At 40.9% G+C, this 16055-nt stretch overlaps 3 protein-coding genes across 5 annotated transcripts in view; 1 reads left to right on the forward strand and 2 right to left on the reverse strand.

Moving 5' to 3' along the window:
* upf2 (UPF2 regulator of nonsense mediated mRNA decay) overlaps window positions 1–11108 on the reverse strand; it is a 25176-nt gene extending 14068 nt beyond the window's left edge. The window contains exons 1-2 of one of the 3 annotated variants that reach the window (XM_034163241.1): window positions 11097–11108; window positions 146–508 (exon numbers count right to left, since the gene is read on the reverse strand). In XM_034163241.1, the coding sequence (XP_034019132.1) occupies window positions 146–507 (362 nt within the window). In that variant the 5' untranslated portion in view covers window position 508; window positions 11097–11108. Of the gene's footprint in view, window positions 1–145; window positions 509–1240; window positions 1403–11096 lie in introns of those variants that run through there. The other 2 variants (XM_034163239.1, XM_034163240.1) reach the window with 2 other exon arrangements.
* Window positions 1–16055, forward strand: part of mdm2 (MDM2 proto-oncogene) — a 387699-nt gene that overhangs the window by 342911 nt on the left and 28733 nt on the right. The window lies entirely within an intron of this gene.
* Window positions 2710–15974, reverse strand: nup107 (nucleoporin 107). Its single transcript, XM_034163244.1, has 27 exons — window positions 15967–15974; window positions 14287–14369; window positions 13623–13718; window positions 13426–13520; window positions 13020–13155; window positions 12824–12927; window positions 11726–11841; window positions 11384–11432; window positions 10520–10591; window positions 10335–10423; window positions 9766–9841; window positions 9565–9678; window positions 9166–9256; window positions 8874–8953; window positions 8552–8611; window positions 7945–8090; window positions 7752–7800; window positions 6883–6952; window positions 6685–6800; window positions 5722–5911; window positions 5530–5636; window positions 4640–4742; window positions 4400–4560; window positions 3790–3915; window positions 3603–3716; window positions 3249–3416; window positions 2710–2893 (listed from the first exon to the last, which is right to left on the reverse strand). Exons 1-27 carry the CDS (start codon window positions 15972–15974, stop codon window positions 2786–2788), a joined length of 2727 nt encoding a protein of 908 aa, XP_034019135.1. The 3' UTR covers window positions 2710–2785.

Raw genomic sequence — 16055 nt, forward strand, 5'->3', positions numbered from 1 at the left:
TGTAGTCTGCGTCATAAGCACCGTGTTTGGTGAAAATAGGTTAATTCATTTTTCTGAGAAGTTGCTAATAAACAAATACAGGCGAAACTGGAACCTCTTGACTGTCAGTTAAAAATGACCACAAACACAACCCATCCTCACTAACTTCAACAGTGCTGCCTCCTCCTCCCGCTGTCTTTTAGCTTCCTCCTCTTGAATCTTTCTCTCATGCTCCTCCTGTTGCCTTTTCTCCTCCTCCTCTTTTCTCTTCTGTTCCTCCTCTGCTTTCTGTTTTTCCTCTTCTTTCTTCTTTCGCTCCTTTTCCTCCTTCCTCTTCTTATCCTCCTCCAGGCGCTTTCTCTTCTCGTCCTTGCTGCAGTCTTTTTTCACACTCACTTTGGCCTCATCTTTCATTTTATCACGAGCAGACCCCGGTCTCCTCTCTCCGTCCTTCTCTTTTTCTTTGTTGCTGAATGAACCAACATCTTTCTCATCCATGTTTACTGAGTGCTTGCGCTCAGCAGGCATACTGAGGAGAGAAAAGCAGGACAAATTTCACCAATTCTTTAAAGTAGATACACAATAATGATAAACAAATACTATGTGCTGCCGTCAATAATAATAATAATAATAATGACAATATTGCATATTTTGCCAATCTTTAGATGAAAATGTGATCAAATACAGAAGTAAATAAAGTACGACAAACAGAAATATATTAATATACTTCAACAGTACTACACAATATTTCATCATAAACATAATATGAAGACTTCTCCATGGGATCTGTAAAATTTAACTTTTTAAAAACAAACGATTAATTGATTTCACGAATAATACCAAAATGTAAACAAACGGGATAAAGCTAATGCCTTTAGTCTCCGCTGCTAAACATTTAACTACCACAATATTTATTTACAATTTTAGACTAAATGTGCATTAGACAGAAATAAAAGTTATGTTTGTAACCCAAACGGGGCCGTTGACAGCAGACGCTAACGTAACGCGTTAGCTGACTGACTATATGTACCCCAGGACGAAAATGTTTCACATTCATTTGAGGTGCTTACAGCACAACAACCAGATTATTTATTCTGAGTCTGGGCCAATGTTTCAGATAATTTCACATTTTTAATTTTTTTCCCCCCCATTTAGCTGCAATGACAGCTAAGGTTAATGTTAGCATTAGCACAGACTCCTAGCTTGAATGAAACGCAGGTAAACAAATGTCCTGACAGCGCGCAGTGAGCACTTAACTTACATTTACTCGGCACAGCGTCATTTCACAACACCGCAGCATGAAGTATCGTTTATCTCCATAAAGCGACCGGTATAAATAAGACTATCATAAAACATTTACCTGCTGTTTGTAGAAAAACATTCGCCACTAGCGTTGGTTTCCGTGTAAACCTTGAACGGACCCTTCCTCTGGTCCGTCACAAACACTGCCTGACTCAAAATACAATAGGAACGTTAAAGTTAGATTTTTTTTTAAGCTCACAGACCTACCATGTTTAAGTTATTATCTATGTGTAATCTCAATGCGATTCAAATATTTTAATAGAAACATATGCGTTGGATTTTTTTTTTCCCTGTCACACTGACAGGCATTGTTTCAGTCAGCTCTTCGAGGAGGAAACAAATGCAGATGATTTGAGAAGTCAACAAAATGCAACAAACCACCAGCAGTCCTCCTAACAGACTTTAATCAAACTGTAGTTTGGATCTTTTAAAGTAAAATCTCAGAAAACAATTTCGCTTGAGAGTTCAAGTTGTCCAAAAGCCAGAAAATCAACTGTTCAACTTTATTCGTACAAGCTGGGATCATTATTTTGTTACACAATCAGTACTTTATTCATTAAACATTTTTTAAACTATCCTAATGATGAAACATGCTCATATACAATGTTCAAATGTATATCTTCACCTGGCTCATTTTAGTACCCAAAACTCAAAACCCCAAATACATATTTAAGCTTCAATCATTAATCAGAGAAAAAGGGCAAATTTTCACATTTGGGGGGGAAAAAAAAAAAAAAAAAGTTGGGACAGAGTATTTCTCAGCACAGCGAACCTTGTGGAGACCACGGCTGTGAAAGGAATTATCAAACCCGTTTCTTTTCTCTTACTGGTTTCACACCTTAGGAACAGAGCACGTGGAAAAAGTGCACTTTGCTCTGCACAAACGCTGACAAGTGGCACCTTTCTGCACAAAAGATAGTACAGTTCAGTCAGTGGTTGACCTTTGACCCCAAAATCATTTGGTTTTTTGAGGTCAACATCACCTCTAGTCTTCAAATCTCACCTTAAAACATATTTGTTTGCTTTGGCTTTTGACTAGAGGGCTGATGATTTTACTGTTTTAAAGACTTATATTGTTGCCACTGTTATTTATCATGTAATTATTTAATGTCTTTGTTGTACAGCACTTTGGTCAACCTTGTTTTTAAATGTGCTCTACAAATAAACTGGATTGGAACATGACAAATACACACCAAGTTGGGTGAAAATCAGGCAATTATGAAAAAGGTAATTTAAAAGTATAGAACTATATGAAGTTAAAGCGTAAAATAAATATAAGTAGAACAAAAGGAAGATATTTAAGTGTGGCTTGGTTTAAAAACAAGGTGATGTCAGCATTTAGTCATATCCCATCTTCAGCCGTGTGGTTTTCATAGAATGTCGACACGATGTTGAGGCGGCGAGGCGACGCACTTTAAAGAACCAAACTCATCCACAAACACTTTTTATTAAACAAAGGGAAAAAACAAAAAAAATGATACAAGTTGAATGAGTGTGTGTGTGTTCATGGCTGCAACTCGTAGCCCAGCGGGTCGAGTCCTTGGTCCAACAGAGAGAGCGACGACTCCCTCAGCTTCTGAAGAAACCTCCTCAGCTCCTCCTTAGAGAAAACCTGTGCATGAAAAGAGAGAGAGAGAGAGATGGAAATGTTACATTTTTGAGTTAAAAAAAAAAAAAAAGACAGAATATGTCACAATCATCATATTAACAACAATATTATTAATCTTTCTTTTTTAAAACTCTTTAGTGTCGGGGTTCTTAATTACAGCAGCTATATGAGTCTCAAGAGGTTAACAAGGCTTTTAAAAATGATTTTCAACCCTTAAACATCTACTTACAAGTCTAAAGCTGTTAATTATAAGCAAAATTTCACTTGAACTAAAAGAACTTCAGGTGACAAAGCAGGATAAAGGATTAACCAGAGTTATATATTATATAACTCCACGGGATAAACAGAAACTAGTTGCCTGGTAGAGACGGTGCTGGTCAGACGAAACGATGTCTGCGAGTCGCAGCGCCTCCTGGTGTCTGGAGGAGTTCTGCAAGACGCTGAGTAGCAAGAAGCACAGGCGAGGCAGACACAAGGAGCGCAGTGCTGCCATCTGGTGGCTGCGCGCCGAATCCTGCTCTGAATCCTGAAAACAAAAACACTGACAATTAGTTAATCAATCTCATCGTTAATTATTCACACTGATGAACTGTTTATCAAAATAAATAAATAAAAAAAAAAAAAAAAAAAAAAAAAAATCAGTGTTAAAGTGATATCAAAAGTTACAGGAATATCAACATGGCAGCTTGTGGGCTCGGTCAGTAACGGTCACCTGTCTGTTGTCGACCATCCAGCCTCCATCCACAAACAGCAGCACGTTATAGATCCTTTCCTTCACATCTTCAGTCAGAACATCCAGACGACTGGACCAGGCTGACAGCAAGGCCTGAAAGAAAAAATATACATATTTAAGTTTCATACTGTGATCTCTGACCTGGGACTGACTACCTTTGATCTACCTGGTACTCCTTCTCTCTCATCTCATTGGCTACTCTTTCTGTGAATTTGGCCTCAGAGGTGGGCACTGGCTTCTGGGGGGCTGAACTACTGTGGCTGAACCAATCAGTGAAGGCCTCATGAGCTTCCTGCAACAACAGTAGAAGATTAAAAAATTAATAAAAAATTAATACATTTTTATACTGTATCAACATAGACAAACTGATGGAATTTAAAGGATGTGGTCCATGCTGTGTTTAGCAGCTTTTTGATTTGGATTTTGTACATATGACATGTTTTAAACAGGAAAACAAAACCTTCAATGTCAGTGTGACTCGGGAAAATAATCATGCAATATCTAGTTTGAATTAAAAAAAAAAAAAAAACACACACACACACACACACACAAATGGCTCAAAATAAAGCCATTTCATTTGATTATTAATTGTAAGGGTTTGTTACTGATGATCAGCAAGTCTATGCACAAATCCAATCATTAAAGAAGCTGAAAGCAGGTGCAGCATCAAAGGCAAAATCTGAGCAATGCACAAAGAGACCACAAGGGGGCGCAACATCTGTGTTACTCCAAAAAAAGAGAAAAGCCTGGATATATGAATCAGAGTGTTTACAGACCAGGTAGGCTCTGATACACAGGTGTTCCCGGATGGCATTCTCGTCTTCAGCAGGCAGAGGCGTGACCTGTCCGAGCCCCGCCCACTGGCAGTAGATCTCCCTCATAGAATCCTCGGGCACTTTGGAGAACATGGCCTTGGCTGCGTCATGCTTCTGCACAGCTGAGAGAAATGGGTAAGCTGACACGAGCGTCACAGGCAAACGAAGCAAATCAGAGCACAATGGAAGACGACGCAGTACCCAGAAACTTCCTCATGATGGCGTTGGACTGCTTCAGCGCTTCAGCTCGGTGGGCAGGGTCGAACAGCAGCCAATCGATCACGTCGATCTTCCTCTGATCCTCCTGTAAGAACGTAGCGTCAAGAGTAGCTCCACCCACTTCCAGTGCCCGCCTACTTTGTGATAAGTGGGCGGTTACGCTGGTGGTTTTATGGGTGCGGTGTAATGGAATAATCGCATTAACTATGGGCAGGAAATTTAAACAGCTTCACAAAGGATTATCATATTTTCTGGAGTATAAGTCGCATGTTTTTTTGTTTTATTTTTACTGGTTTGAGACGTCCTGTGATTTATGATCCTGAAAATACAGAATACAGAAACAAACTCAAATAAATTCACAATTTTTTTTTTCTTTTTAAAACAACTCTTCACTTGACATTATTCATGCTGTGACCTGGATTTGAACCCAGGGTTGCTGCTGCCACAAAGTGCTGACTGCTAGCTGCACTATACGCTCACAGCATCGCTATCAGGCTCTTATAAATTCAGAAATTTTACTGCCGAGACGAGACTGTCTCCACGTTATTACACAACCTTCAGGAGCTCTTTTGAGATTTCAGCAGTACGGCGTTCCGGAATATTCTGTCAGAATTTTGATGTAGTTTACCAACTTCTGAGCTGCTTTTACTAAAATTACAGGATTTTAAACTACAATTATTGAAGAAATGACACTGAATAACAACTTTAAGATTAAAACTTTGGAAACAGTGAAAGGAACAAAATTCTAGATTTAGGGCAGAACTCACGAAGTTGGCAATACGAAGTGAGTCTTAATTTCGACAAAGTTCAGTAGCTTTCCAGTTAATTCAGATGACTTCTGAAGTCTGAATGGATTTAATAACCGTGTGTACCTTTGTAGTTCCCGTCTCCAGGATTTGGTTGTGATTGGTGAACTCCATGTCATCTTGCTCTCTCACCGTCTCAACCACCAGCTTCGTTACAGCCGCGACATCCAGACCTAAACACCAGAAATCCACTTTCTTCAGGACGTACACTAAGACTCTCAGCAGGTTTCACCTTGACCTCGAAACGTTTTTGCTCACCGGCTTCGGTGGCGAGCTGCAGACAGTGGGGGCGGAGCTCTGGCTGGTTGATGGTTTCTAAGAAGGTGCTGTACTGAGCGGTGGCTAGTTCGTTCGGGAGCTGGCTGACGTAGCTCGCCACGAGGTCGGTCTGCTGATCCCGAATCAGCAGTGAAACGTACGCTTTCAGCACATCCACACACACGTCCTCCTGAAACGGGAACACAAACAGGTCAGCAGACGCCAACAAGGAAGACAACAGAAAAGAGTTTATCAGAGGCTCTCAAATCAATCTGAGCGGAGGCCCAGGGCCAAAAACAAATACTAATCTTCTGTCAGTTACATATAATTAAATGTATTATTTAATAGAAAACCAACATTATTAATCTAATTACAGAGACCTTGTCAGTCACCATGGTGGACCAAAACAAAAGGATATTGGGCCACATTGGGCCCCCAGGCCCCACACTGGGCAGAAATGGTTTTAATAAAGTATTCCACCCTAATAAATAAAAAAATAAAGAAAGAAATCCTCCATAATTAGTCACCAAAACTAGTTCCTCAATATGTTTGGGTCATGCTTCAGTTTACATACAAAATGAGGAGTTCTTAGATGTTTGGAGAAAAATAAATTTCATAGATTTTGATTGGCCAGAGCCCATCACATGACCAGACCAGAGATATTTTCAGACTGTAGATTTAAGGCTGGATTATTTGTTCTTAGTGTCATCAGCTCAAATCTTGGTGGTTGCTATGGTAACTGTGTAATCTGGCACCACATCACAGTCAGACTCCTTGATGAGTATGTCTGAGCGCTAACAACCAAATCCAACATCTGGATGGACTTTTAAGAGTGAGTAAGACATGCCCACCGCACTACGAGTCACTGGGTCGGACCTCAGATCACTGCGAGTTACCCCACCTCTGAGACGAAACACATAAACGTGCAGGGTTTTAGACCTGGTCTGATGGCACGGTGTATACCTTTAGTGCCAGACCCAGAGAGCGGAAAAACAGCAGCAGGTGAGCCATGAACCGCAGCAGGTGGGAGGGGAGGGGCTTAGAGGCCATCAGCCATTCAGAGAACTCCTCCAGCAGCCCTAAGAAAACATCCGTTAGCCACTCATCTCTGCATCTGCCTTTTCCTTTATGTGTCAGTCAGAGGTCATGACCCCGTCTTACCGTCCAGGTCTCCTAAGATGATAAACTTCTGGATGGTGTGGTAATGCTCTCGGCTCTCCTCCAGAACTCTCTGAGCACAACAACAGACAGTAGTTCAAGTCAACGTTCAGAATCGGCGCCACCCGAGGAAAAACGGCGGGATCTAGACTCCTCGACAGTCACCGTGGCAACTGAACCCGTCCAGTGTAGGAGCGAGGAGGCAACAGGAAAAAAAAAAAAAGAAAGATCTGAGTCCCGTGATGACTGTGAACTCCAGCTACTTGTTTGGGAGTTTCACTCTGTTTATGACACATGGAGACAAACGTTGAACATCTTTCTGCATTTCTTAAAACAAAATTTGCATCAAGAACAAAATTATATCGATTCACTTTATGATCATCACTGAATAATCAAACATCACATTTGGTCTGAGTCAATCTGATTTTTGATATAAAAGCTTGTCAGCTTTTGAATGTTATTAACTAAAATTAAGATTTTAACAAAGTTCTGCATCCCTGAGGTCACACGAGGTCACACATACTTTATGCCAAACAATCAAAATCTGAGCCATTATGGATTTAAAGTTTTCACAGACTACAATTAGGATTCAGACATTTTAACCAACAGAAGTACAAACGACACATTTGTTTACTGACTAAATTAATAAAAAGACGTGCACACCTGTTCTGTGGCTACGGAGTTGATATAAAAGAAGAAACCAAAGTATTTGCACAAAACTCACAGCTAACGAAGTTATTTAACAGTTAGTCACCAACGTTTGAACTCTAAACAGGTTTCTTCAGGGAGACCGTTCTGAGCTGAAACATTTAGCGTTATGCCGCACGCCATTTTTTTGAGTTGAACTGTTTGTGCAACGATGCACGTTTCACCTTTGACTCTGTGGCCTGAAGCTCCTCAAACACCTTCTCCATGGTCCAGCTGAGGGAGAAGAAATATCAGAACGTTTCAAACAAACATTCACCAATAAAGTGTAACTGCTAGAAGACAACGGTTTGAAAATAAACAGCAGCCGCAGTTATATTTGATATTAACGAGGTGAGAGACTGAAGGAGTGCGTCTCACTTGGCCTCCAGGTATTCTCGCGGCAGCGTCTCCACTTCCTGATGAGCCATGCCTGATGACATCAGCTCCTTTTCCACCAGTGAGTCAACCATCACCCTGAAGTACGCCCAGACACAGTCCTCCCAGGACTCGCACACCACCAGCATCTGACAAACACACCGGATCATCAGCACGACGGAAGACGCTCACGAACTTCTGCAGAGTCCGCGTGCGGTTCTCTACGTGTGACGGATCCCACACGTGGGCATCAAACACGGGATCTCCATAGGCTTCTCCAACTAATAATTACTGTCAAAAGTCATTTTTTAAGGATAATCCAACTCTTACCTGGTTCTTTTATACCAGAAAAGAGTAAAAAGCGAAATTAAATTCCTATCACTATTTTTCAGAAACCAACTGAACTAATTTTGACCAAATAGTCCAATAATACACCCATTTAAAATAGACATGACGACTACCAGCAACTAATTTAATACATTTAATGTAACTTTAAATCAGTCTGTTTAAATGTCTGGTTTAGGTTGAACAGTAAATAAAATTCTCTGGTTTGCAAACAGCAGAAAAGTTTCATGTTCATGTGTGAGTGAAGCATCATCCAGCATTTTACCGGTTTCAGGTTTCCACTCAGGCTGGCGTAGATGGCTCGTTCATATCGGTTTAACTGCTCCTGGAAACCCATTGACAGAAAATAATCACAAGATAAATCACATTATTAGTCAGGAAAAAAAAGGTTCTAGTCTGATCTTTAATATTCTTTTCTGTTTCGAGGTAATGTGTCCAACTTTCTACCAATTACAGCTACACCATGAGAAGACACAGTTCAGTGTTTATGCACGATGGAAAAGATGATTAAAAACAAAACTCTGACACACGGGATGAAGTTGGAGTGTTGTTGAGTGGGACGTTATTTGTGATGTTTAATGTTGTACCTCCTCAGCCATCCTCCAGCAGCACGCTTTCCAGATTCCTCTGTGAGGGTTTCCTTCAACAGGCTCTAACTCTAAACTACCTACAAAGAGAGAAAACAACTAGTTCAGTAAGATTACGGCACAAAACCTGGTTAGGTAGCGATGAAGCACAGGCGCCTCAACTCTGACTCCTCATGACAAAACTTATCCAAACCCCCCCCAACAAACAGTCTACAGATTCAACATTTATTTGAGGCCGGTGGAGGCATCGTTGGTCAGAGGTTTCCTGAGGTCACTATAGGTCAATGTTTACCTGAGGTCAGGTTGGGGTCATGGTAGAGTTTCCACCCTTCCAGAGTTGCTGCTCTCCAGGCTTGACCACAACGCTTACACAACCTCTGAGCCTGAAAACACACACACACACACACACACACATTATATTCTCCAAAAACCACAACAAACAACCTCACCACAGCATGTGGGCAGAACACGCATGTCAGTAGACAACACGTCCTCTAAAATGTCCCAATTGTTCTAACAAAGCAGAAAGACACAGCGAGCAACAAATCCTGTAAGTTTTAGTGTTGTAATGGTGCATAATCATGTCTGGAATTTATTCATTTAATAACATCTGTATGTCTGTGTCCATATGTCCCACTGGCATCAGCTGCTTAAACGAAGAGCCAGAAATCCCGCCCCCGCCTATTCCTACCTCCTCAGTCATTCCTGCTCTGATCAGCGTGAAGAGGTTCTTCAGCAACCTGGCGTCATCTTCTCTGTCCAGGTCAGCTAGGGGACGCTGCTGTCGAAAAGGAGCATCAGGGTCCTGAACACAGGGAACCACAGAAATCATTTTTGTGTTTAGAAACGTCACTAATGACAAAGTGCTTGTAACCACGGTAACCGGTCTTACCAGTTCAGTGACCAGAGGAATAGTGAAGGCGGTGCCACTTTTCCTCCTCAGCTTGAGCGCATGGAGGGTATTCTCCCTGACACACACACACACACACACACAAACACGGCACTCAGTTCAAACATTGATAATCTTACCATTGACAATTGACACGTTGTGCAGAAAGCTTTTATAAAGTACAGTTCAATGATTTTGACCTTTTGACCCCACTATCAACATGCTTCATGGGGTCAACATGCCTAAAACACATATCAGATTTGGTGACAATCAGGCAAATAGAAAAGAAGTTATAGCGCTCACAATTAGTTTTTTTTTGTGTTTGTTTTTTTTTTGTTTTTTTTCTTTTACAAAGTATGCTCCAAAGATCTTGATCTTTATCTTTTGACCCCAAAATCAACAGGCTTCTTGGGGTCAATATGCACAATTGTACCAAGTTTGGTGACAAATGGGCCAGCACAGCTAAAGCCCACAATCAGACATTTTTCGACAGGCGCATGTTAAATGGATCACAACATCAAGAAACCTGCCCAACACCCCAATATCTTTGTACTAAGCAGAGAGTTTCTCACCAGCAGACGTTCTTAGCGTAGTATTCTATATTGTCAGAGAATTCTCCAACCTCATCCTTGGCGATGCTCTCCAGCCAATCAACAACCAGCTGCAACACAACCACGACAGGCAAAGGTTAGCAGCAAGTCCATCGACAGCTAACTAACAAGAATCTGCCCCCCGCAGGCAGCTGTGAGTTTACGACCTGACTCTGTCGAATAACGGCGTCGTGCTGAAACAGCTGCTCCACCACAACCTTCTCACTCTCACTGGGAACCTACAAACAGATGGTGTTGCTGGCTGTAATTATCCTGGATGGAGGTGTGAACGTCAGCGTCTTAGGGCCCGGTCACACGGCATTAGCTGAACGAAGGAAAAAGGTCCCAAAGTCACAAATCGTCGGGAAAAAAAAGTGGACGAATGAGCCTGGACTTCTCCTATCACCGAAAAGCCTGCGAGCGCAGAGCGCATAAAAGACCGAAATGAAACCAAAACTAACAAAAGAAAAACGAAGTGAACGGCGACCTTGACGCTTTAAAACAAAATCAAAATGAAGTGCCAGCGTGTGATCATTTCTGCAGCGAGTCTGTGGACAGCACGTGTGCACACATTCACATCGGAGCCAGAGATGTTAAGAGAGAGAGAGAGAGAGAGAGAGAGAGAGGCTGGATGACAATCAAACGGAACGCTGACGGTATGGAAACTACGTAAATGAGGAACGATCAAGACAGAAAGCAAAACAGAATACGGACAAATTGAAGTTGTCATCAGGATTCGATCACATTTTTCAACAGTTTTAAAATTCTGACTAAGCGCCAGCTACAGGAACGAAGCTGGACGATGGTTAAACGAGGTCTCCGAAACAAGTTCAGATTTCTTGTTTCGGTTTGGCTTCGGTGTCCTTTGTTAGTGCCGTGTGACCGGGGCTTTAGTTTTTTAAACTTCAAGAAGTGGTACTTGCTTCCAAAAGCTAACAGACAGCAACAAGCGAGTTATTTTTAAAATAATTAGAATGTTTCAGATTAGCAGAAAGAAAAAGGATTATAGGAGCTGGAGTCTGGACACTCACAATTAGGTCCGTCATCATGTCTTCTTCCAGTGCCAACTGGACCCGATCCCTGCAGGAACAGATACGCAGCGAGTTGGAACAAACATCACTCTTATCAGTTAGCGGATTAGCAGTTAGCATGCAGACACTGTATCGCGATACTGCTCACAGAATTCAACATACTTGTATTCTGCAAATGATGGTAGTGCAAACTGTGAAACACTTCAAAAATACGGCATCCTGTATAGTTTTATTACGTGCACACCATGTGACAGCGATAACATCACGTGCACGCCTGCGGAATCTTGTTCACTTGTAGAAAATACAATAGCGGCCTGCGGTGTTGGACAGCCGCAGTATCACCTGTAGAGTGAAGCAATGAGTCTCCAGGTGCAGCTCTCCTGCTGCAGCAGCCAGCGCACTCCCGCTGTCTTACTGTTCTGACCCGCGCGAAGGACCACAGACTGCAGCATGTCCACCTGAAATACAAGACAGACAAAATGCTGACATCAAAGATAAGATAATCCTTTACTGCTCCCGGTATGTAGTGAGCACCTTGTATGGCAGCACCCTGACATCGGGGTGAATGTGAGGCACAATTGTAAAGCGCTTTGCGCGTCTGATGCAGATGGAAAAGCGCTATATAAATGCAGTCCATTTAGTCCCACGACATAGAAAGGGACAGTCACAGACCAACTGTGCAAAGTATACAGAAACAAGGTAAAATAAATACATAAATAAATAAAAATGCCAAAAACACACAGAAGTCAAGTTCTGTGCAGAATAACAATATATATTGTAGAATACCCAGTTTACAAGCAAGAAAAAAAAGAATGCATTGTAATACTGCACGAGTGTTCAAGTTATTATAGAATGTGTAGTATTACTGCACACAGGAGACAGAAAGTCCTTTAGTCCACAAGTTAAAAATAAGGGAATGCATTTCATTTAAATTTCATTTTATGTATAAAGTCTGACTCTCTCAGTGGGCTTTACATTGTCCACAACGCAAAATCTTTTTTCTTCCGCTTTAGATTTATCAACCATTATAACATTTATACACCCACATAGCCAAGAAGGGGGCAAAAGAACAAAAAAAATGCAACTCCTCTTACGTGACTGGAGTTCTTCAAAGGATTAAAAACTTCACGGACAAGCAGAAACACACACTCTAAAGCAATGACGGAACAGCAAATAATGCACAAAAATAAGTTACGAGTACGTGTGTAATATCCAGATGTTCTGCGTGGGAGTGCAAACTATAGCAGTATGCTCAGAAAACATCATACTTCAGTAGAGAAGGTTTCCTTTTAATTTGGCTAAATGACCTGACTCGAACAACCAGGAAACACTTGCACGTTAAAGAAGTAACCTGAATACAAGCCCTCTGGACAAATGCTAAATTAATTGACACCAATTTTGCAATTTTTACTGAATAAAATATCAGCAAGTTTGAATCACCTTGTCCTGACAGAGCGTCTGAAAGTCCTCCAGAAGATCAAACACAGCAGAAGAAGAGTGCTTCACGAAGGACGCAAGGAACTCTGGGAAAAGACTGGCGGCCGCTGAAATGTTGGAAGCGCAGCGTTTAAGAGATGCTCACGTGGAATGAGTTTGTGCAGGTTTGTGTGTGTGTCTCTCTCTCTCTCTCTCTCACCAGCCTCTCCAGGGTCGTCCTCCTTCAGCAGCGCACTGCTGAGGTTGGTGATGTCATAAGTGAAGAAGCTGGTGTTGTCCAATCCCGACACAGGTGAGGTGTACAAGCTGTTGGTCCAATCGCTGTCATCCAAATTCTAAACAGAGTCAAAGACACCTGGGTTTTAACCATAATACGTCCACCGAGGAGGTGACACTGCTTTGGAAGCGTAAGGAATAAAAGTATATCAATAGATGAAGATGACCACAGAAAACATGAACTATCTCAGGCTCAGTGTCTGCAATGAAATAAAAATTAACATAAGGATCACTGTGTGTGTTTCTAAATATGCATTTTCCACAATGTACAAAGGTTTTCTGATTTGGGGTTGTAGTGACGAGTCATGGAGATCATCTGAGTGTCTCACCAGACTTCCAGCTGCGTTTCTGGGTGTGTGAGTATATCGAGGTGTTCGAATGCCTGGAGCCAAAATGGAGGAAACATCTGGAGCTTTTGGCGTCACTGAGATGGAACAAAACACAACACAGACATGAGACAGTGATCTGATCTCTAAGGCCCACTTATTTTAATGAAGGCTGTAAGAACAGAAAGTGGGCATCCAACCAGCCTGTCTGAAGAGTGAAGCAGGAGTGTTCCTCAGCAGGGGGCGAGCTGGTGTCACCTGAGAAACAGCTGGACTGCCAGTGCCAGGTGACGGGACTGAAACCAGCACTCAGAAAAACAACACAGTCCTGATATTCATATGTCGCCCGTGCTTTTCCTTACACAATGGGTACTTTTTTGGAAGTTTCAAATGCATTTTAAATCGAAGAATTTGCTATTTTTTTCTATGCATTCTTATTTTTTTCTTTAATGATCTTGTTTTAAATTTTAATTATTGTAACATTACAACATCAACTTGCAAACAAAAGGCACAGTCACATGTGAATGTCTGAATAATCTCAGATATGTTCCACTCTGGCAGAATCCTCACTTAAACCAATATAAAACAATAACCACTACTGTCCTCACCCATATCTGTCAGTAGTTTTTCTACAGTTACTGAGAGTAATGAATCCCTGACTGAATGACCTCATCAATTCTGTGCCTGCCCTCCTAATTACAAGGAAAAATACTCTGGAAAAATCATTTCTGCAACCACAGCGACATTAAATACAAACAGTGAAGCAAAACGGACAACTTCGCCGACAGTCCTGAAGTATGACAATTATGTTTTTTCCTCCTTCCCACTCAATTATTGTGCGTAGTAGCAAAAGTTGTAGGATACAGGCGACCTTTTTGCTCCTCCTGCGGGCTGCAACTGTGACTTCATCATCTCGAACCACAGGAGACAGCAGCTCACTCTGCCCCCTGCAGGAGAAGAACAGTTAAAACACTTCAAAGCTCTATGTTGAAAGTGATGTTCTTCAAAATACCTTCAGATCAACACATCTGTTACATCTGAAAGCTCTCATTACACAGTAGGGCCGGTATCATCACGAAACTCAGACACATATCGTGATACAATGCAATACTGCAAAATTTAAAAATAGAGCTGACAATAGATAGCCTTCACATTATCACATCACATTATGTTGAGAACTCAGCAAAGTCAGAACTATTTTCATTCAAAATTTCCATTAAAACAATTAGAACAGAATTTGTATTGCAGTGTCACTGAACTGAAAGATGACAAAGCACAAATATTCTTATTATATGACTGAAACAAAATATACAACAGAGCTGCAACTAATGATTATTTTCTTAATTTGGAAAACAGAACATCCAGCCCATAAACAAAAACAGCATCATTGTGGAAAACAACTGACAAACCTGGACCTGGCAGATCATTTGAAAGAGCAGAACCTGCTAGAAGAAGATGATCATGGCAACCAGCTCATCAAAGTGATTTCAAAGCTTTTTATAGAAACCATTCTGCACCACCACGGACGTCTCTACACGGATAAATATGTTAATAAAAAAAAAAATCAAGCCTCCAAACGTCATCAGCTGACAAAAGCAATGTTATTTTTTGGCCAGTGAATGAACTGAAATCCAAATCAATTGACAGTGGAATCAATCATTGGACTCCTTCAATTATCATCTTTGAATTTTTTTTTTTTAATTTTGAATTATTTTATTTCGACACACATAGTTGAATAAAAAAGAAATACAATATTAACAAACACAAAAAAACAACAATACAGCAAAACAGAAAACAAAATACAATAATCCAAAACTGATCAAAATCAAAACCCATGTGACCGAAAATCTCATTTGAATGAGTTTTATTTGGACAGTTTTGATTTTCCAGTCCGCTCACACAACAGAGTCACAGTATCACCATATTTCACTGACTGTTCGGTCTCCAAATGGACTTTATGACCAGTTACTGGTATTAGAAAAGGTGTTTAGACTCATGTGGAGCTCAGAACACAAAGTAAATGTAGTTTTCACAGCCTCGGTGCTGCAGAGATTCTTTGAGCTACACAGGTACAAAAATGATTATTTCCAAATTAATGGAGATATTGTGTGTTTTTTTTTTTATTTTGTCTGTTATTTTTCTTGGGAGTCATTAAAGTTCATATCTCACTCCAGTCAATGCTATTAAAAAAACATATCACAGATTATAAATGATTTCTTCATATATGTTATGAAGGGTCCTGGTCGATCTGGAGTTGTCTGAGTAAGTAGGGGATTTTAATGTTTTTAAGTGTCACATGATTAGAAAACGGAAAGTTTTCGAACATCTGAATCAAATGTTTCGCAATGCTTCGAAACCCGTGTCGAAACTCGCGTCTTCACTAGCGTTAGCATCGTTAGCACCAGATAGCACAATAAAATGGGCTGATGAAGACTAGTTTGCTAAACGGCAAGTTAAATATCGTATGCGGTGGTAACCGTCGGGGCTACTGAAACATTTACAGACGAGGGAAGACAAAAATAACGAAAGTTAGAGAGGTTTTACCAGTCCATGTCAATTCCCGCTTCACGAGGTTTGACAACAGTCCTTCTTCTTCATAATATGCATAATGGTGTTAAGGAATAACGTTACGA

The sequence above is a fragment of the Thalassophryne amazonica genome, chromosome 22 (genome assembly GCF_902500255.1).
Source record: "Thalassophryne amazonica chromosome 22, fThaAma1.1, whole genome shotgun sequence".
NCBI lineage: Eukaryota > Metazoa > Chordata > Actinopteri > Batrachoidiformes > Batrachoididae > Thalassophryne > Thalassophryne amazonica.